The sequence below is a fragment of the Orycteropus afer genome, unplaced genomic scaffold (genome assembly GCF_000298275.1).
Source record: "Orycteropus afer afer isolate SDZICR_OR568_19922 unplaced genomic scaffold, OryAfe1.0 scaffold00462, whole genome shotgun sequence".
Taxonomy (NCBI): domain Eukaryota; kingdom Metazoa; phylum Chordata; class Mammalia; order Tubulidentata; family Orycteropodidae; genus Orycteropus; species Orycteropus afer.
Window position 1 is genome coordinate 1,129,731 of NW_006922049.1, and position 5,743 is coordinate 1,135,473.

General features: G+C 41.3%; 1 protein-coding gene across 1 annotated transcript in view; it reads left to right on the top strand.

Moving 5' to 3' along the window:
- The first annotated feature begins 669 nt into the window (after positions 1 to 669).
- CFTR (CF transmembrane conductance regulator) overlaps positions 670 to 5,743 on the top strand; it is a 247,152-nt gene continuing 242,078 nt past the window's right edge. Inside the window, exon 1 of the mRNA XM_007954507.1 lies at positions 670 to 891. Within this exon, the coding sequence (XP_007952698.1) occupies positions 670 to 891 (222 nt within the window). The remainder of the gene's footprint in view (positions 892 to 5,743) is intronic.

The window sequence follows — 5,743 nt, forward strand, 5'->3', positions numbered from 1 at the left end:
TAACATGATCAGGTTAAAATTTTTACTTTCATTTGAGTTTTTGAGTTCAAGTTGAATGTGCAAATGCTTCTATACAAAGAGTTCAGAAATTAAAGGCTTGGTTCATTAAAGACTATCAGACGTGCGCACAATTCACACATCAAAAGCTCCAAGGCACCCAAGCCTGGGAAACCTAGATACCCTGGGGGAGTTGAAGATGGCGTTTCTCTGTGTCAGGTCAAAGTTAACCCAGTACATTCTCTTCAAAGAGTGTCAGGATTCTTTTCAGTGGATTAGTTAAGATGTTTTGCTGACTGAGACTAGGAAATCCGTAGGTGGCCGGGTTAATTTACACAGTGTTCACTAGTCTTGTCGCTAACGCACACAAAATCCTTCGTTAAAAACGCAAGACGAACTGAAAAATTTAGGACACACAGTGAACAAATCCTGGGTGAGTAATGGATTAAGCAGTGTCTCCTCTCACCTCCTTGTAGAATCCACACCACCCCCCACGGCCGGTATTTTATGCAACCCTTGGAGCTCACCTAAGCCTGAAGCTAACAATACTTGGTTTTCCTCCCACCCCTAAGGGAAGCGCTAAGGAGCACACAGAAGACGCAGCAGAGCAACTTTGCGGCTTTCAAAGGCTGCGTTTTGATATACGAGACACACTTCTGTTCTTTTTTCAAAATGCACCTTGCAAACGTGACAGGAACACGGCTACGATCTCGGGACAAAGGAAGAGGAAGTCTGCGGGAAGCTGGCGGCGGCAGGTCCTGGGTCCCGCGGAACCTGGCGCTTGGAGGGTCCAGGACCCTTGATGAGGGGCTGGGTCCCCTCCTGCGGGTGGCTGCTCTGAAGAGCGCGAGAGACTGGACCCGAAGAGTGGCCGTGACTGTCCCCCGCCAGCAGGTAGGGCTAGCCTGTAGGGACTCGGACCTGCCAGGCGTGCACGCCAGGGAGGAGGCCGGCAGGTAGAACCCGGCAAGGGAGGCGCGGGGCAGCCGGGGAGCGAGGGAGGCAAGAAGGAAGGAGCAGTCGGGGTGCACGCCGAGTGTGTGCAGTGGGTGGGGAAAGCAGCTCGAGCAAATTTGGGGCCGGACCCGGCAGCCCTCGGCTTTTAACCTGGACAGTAGAGGCGGGGAAAGGAGCAGAGGAAAGAGGAGGTGTGTGGGGTAGGGATGGGTGGGGGTAGTCGGAAGCAAATGACATCACTGCAGGTCAGAGAAAAAGGGGCGAGCTCCCGGCACCGCGAGGAGTAGGGCGACTTGGCCTTTAGGAGCTTGAGCTTAGCCAGCCCCGGCAGGGACCCCGGCGCCCCGCGAGACCATGCAGAGGTCGCCTCTGGAAAAGGCCAGCGCTATCTCCAAACTTTTCTTCAGGTGAGGGGTGGCCCGCCCAGCTTTGGAAGGCAAGTGCCCACGCGAGAGGAGGGTGTGTGTGTGTGTGTGTGTGTGCGTGTGGGTGTGCTGGGTTTTAGGGAAAGAGGAATAGTTTAAAAAAAGAAAAGATGCGTTCGGACGCATTGTTATGAAAGAAAACGTGGATCTTGTGGAATGAATTAGAAAACAAGAATTAAGAAGGAAGGAGGGAACCGAAGCGTTGTTTGGCTGGAGAGCTATAGTCTTCCTGTAACGGAAAGACTCTCAAATCTCAACTATGCTCTTGTGCAATCGTTCTGTTTGATTTTCTAGAAACTATAAATTATGAAGTTGTTAATAACAAATATTTAAGTTTGGTCTGTTGCTTTCCAAATCTTTTCACACCTTAAAAATTTAATCTTCTTGGCATGCTACATGTTCCTTACCTGCATGTAGTAGGTGCTCAGAAAACTTTTGTTGTCTTTGGGGTGGTGTGGTGGTGTTTTTTTTTTCTTTTTTTTTGGTTATAATGCTGACTAAATCCTATAACAAGTATTTGCCACAATTGCATATTCTTTAAGTTTGAAAACAAATCTTTTGAAATATTTTTCTAAAGAAAAAAAAACGAATTGTGTAAGCTATAAATTTAAAAAGACAGTCAAAAATACCATATGTGGAGCCAGGAGAACAGATACTGAAGACATATCCAGCTAACATTTAATAAATGGTACTTTTATCCTACTTTGCATGTGATGAGCCATAAAAGCTTGAAAATTCCCTAATGAGATTTTTAAAAATAGAGTTCAGAGTCTTAGGCAAAGCATAATTAGATGCAGCATTTCAAATTTGAAGTGTTCTTTGCATACTGAATCCACTTGGTTCCTTTCAGTACACTTGTATGAATGGATACAGCTTTCTCATGGGATAACTTGACTCATAATTCTCCTACGAATCAACATACTTAGGTATCAGAAAAGTCAACTGTATTATAAATATGTACATATATGTGTGAGTGGGCTGGAGAATAGGCTTTCACATCTCTCTAACACTTTATTCTCTGTATGTGCAGTGAAGCCTGGAAGTCAGGCTCTAAAGAGAGGCCGTTGGCCATTGAAGGAGAGCTCCTTCCTGTGGATGGGAGAGAAGGACTTTGCTCTTTGGAATCACCTTTTGTGTTGATGTTTACAGTACCTGTTGTTACTCCATCAACAAAATGGGCTGATAAGTAGATCTGTTTCCCTAGTACTTTACCAAATCAAAAGGAGCTTTGGTGGAGTAGTGGTTAAAGCATTTGTCTGCTTACCAAGAGGTGGCAGGTTGAACCCAACCAGCCACTCTGGGAGAAAGGTGAGGCCATCTGCTTCTGTAAAGATTGACAGCCTTGGAAACTCTGTGGGGCAGTTCTAGTCTCTCTTATAGGCTCACTATGAGTTGGAATCAACTTGATGGCAATGGGTTTGGTTTTTTTTACCAAATCATAGCAGCCCTGGTGGTACAGTGGTTGAACGCTAGGCTGCTTAAAGGACAGGCTGGCAGTTTGAACCCACCAGCCACTCTGCAAGAGAATGATGTGATAGCTTGCTTTGGTAAAGGATTACAGCCTTGAAACTCCTATGGGGCAACTCTGTTCTATGGGTCAGTATGATTTCCAATTGACTGGATGACCTTTTTTTTTGTTAAACAAAATCAGAATACCAAGAAACAAAATATATGTAGACTTTTTAGTAGAGCATTTTGAGGAGTCTAAAGGCCAATCAGTCTACAATTGCAGTTTTCAAAAAATTAATATACCATGGGTACTTCTGAGTACAACGTATGAAGAAACCCTAAAATACTTAATTGTTGATCTATCAAAGTCAGATTTTCTTTTTCCTTTTTGCTCATTATCTGGCAATTTTTAGTATAGATTAAAAATGTTCTCAGCTTGTTTTGGAAAAAATATATTAAAATGGCAGTAAATTTGTTAAAAGCATACTCATTCATGTTCTTCAAACTATTTCATAATAAGTTGCTCTAAGCATAGGTGCATTATTTTTTAAAAAAGTTAAGCTCTTACTATTAATAGGACTGAAGATCACCTAAAGTCCCAGTGATTATAAACTTCCTTCTGGGTTAGGCAATATTACTTAGTTGTTAATCATATTAGGAAGCTTTGGACCTATTCTGGTTTGATTCATATCCCAGAACTACTGCTTGGTAGCTGTGTGACCTTAGGCAAGTTCTTTAACATCTCTGAGTTTCTGTGACTTGGCCTTTAAGACCTGGAGACTCATAAGACCTATGTCATAGGGGGTAATCTTCTAGGAAAGTGCTTGTAAAGTATTTAGCCTAGTAAATGTTACTTATTATTATTATTCACCATACTTCTGAATTCTTTACCATGTACCTTTTGTTTATAGGAGATGCTCAATTACTCTTTGTTGAATACAACTTTGTAACTATCAGTTTATATATGAAATGAATGGGCCTATATGAGAATTTAATTTAGGTGAGATCTCATCTTACATGGCTTTACCAGATATATAAGAAAGAAGACATAGGTTTATATCATATTGTTAAATGTCTTAGAATTTAATTTTCTGACTATCTTTTCACTTTCAGAGTAATAAAAGATTAAAATTGTTATGTCCCAGGGTATATATCATATTAAATATCTTTTTCATTGTCTAGGTTTTGTTATTGAAAAAGGAATAGTTTGGGAAAAATCTAAATATTTTCTTATTTTGCGTAAGTTTCACACCAAGCACAAATCTTAAGTGGCTCTAAACTGTCATGCTGTTAATATATGTTGTTGTTGTTATGTTGGCCCCAACTCATAGCGATCCCTCCTTGGGTTTCCAAGGCAATATCACTACGAAAGTAGATTGCCCCATCTTCCTTCTGAGGAGTGGCTGGTGGGTTTGAACTGCCAGCCTTTTGGTTAGCAGTCAAGTGCCTTTAGGCACTATGCCACCAGAGCTCCTTGTTAATATATATATTTATATAAACATAATATAAAAGAAGTGCTTAAGGCATTTGACTGCTAACCAGAAGGCTGGTGATTCAAACCCACCAGCCACTCCTTGGAAGGAAGATTGGACAATCTACTTCCATAGTGATATTGCCTCAGAAACCCAAGGAAGGGTCACTATGAGTTGGATATGACTCAGTAGCAGTGAGAATATAGAAGAAAATTTCACCACAATATATTTAAGTAATTTATGAATACCATGGAAAACAAATACATTGAAGCTTTTATAAACATTAATTATGTAATAAGGTGTTTTACACTAGAGATGATGTATTTGCATAGAGTTTACAATTTATATCCCATTGCGATTCATTTACATATGTTTACCAATAGATGGTGGTGCAGTGGTTAAGTGCTTGGCTGCTATCCTCAAGGTTGTAGTTCAAACTCACCAGCCACTCTGTTGGAGTAAGACGTAGCAGCCCGCTTCCATAGAGATTTATAGCCTTGGTAATCCTATGGGACAGTTTTACTCTGCCCTATAGGGCCACTATGAGTCAGAATTGACTCATGGGTGGTGAGTTTGTTGTATTGGGGCCAACAGATATGCTTTTTGAAATTGGGCAATTTTTCAAGTTTATGTTTTCTGATAATTTTTAAGGTAATTATTCAGTTTATTCTGCTGTGTTTTTTCTTTCATGTCTAGAATTCCTATATTCTGCTTAAACTAAAAAAATCCACTGCCATCAAGTTGATTCTGACTCATAATGACCCTCACTGGGCTTCCAAGGCTGTAAAGCTTTACAGAAGTAGATTGCCTCATCTTCTTCCGACCAAGTGGCTGGTGAGTTTGCACCGCCCACCTTCTGTTTAGCAGACAAACACCTTATGCACTTTGCCACCAGAGCTCCTCATATTCTGTTTAGTCGTAAGCTCCAGTAGCAACAATGTATTACATGACCCAGCTCGAATTTTGTTCACTGCATCCATACCAGAAGTCTCGGTATATTTTCCAGGAATTGTGAGAGTCCCACAGAATCCAAGAGTACAATACCACAGATGGTTTACAAGATTGGATATAGCCCTGCACCCCATAAATTCTGTAGTTAAATGTCAAGATTTAAGACCAATGAGTAAATAATGTCAAGATCTAAGGTGGAAATGCAGCAGAAAGTACATATTATAAATCTCAGGATAATAGGTAAGATCATTTAAGACACTTGTAATTTTTTAACACCAGGTACTAAGAGATGTGAAAATGAATATATTAGAATGTATGCATCAGAATGGGTGTGGTAGTTCAAAATAGCTGTTGTTGTTATGTGCTGTCGAGTCGGACCTGACTCATAGTGACACCTCCTTGGGTTTCCGAGGCAGTATCACTACGGAAGTAGATTGCCCAACCTTCCTTCCAAGGAGTGGCTGGTGGGTTTGAACCGCAAGCCTTCTGGTT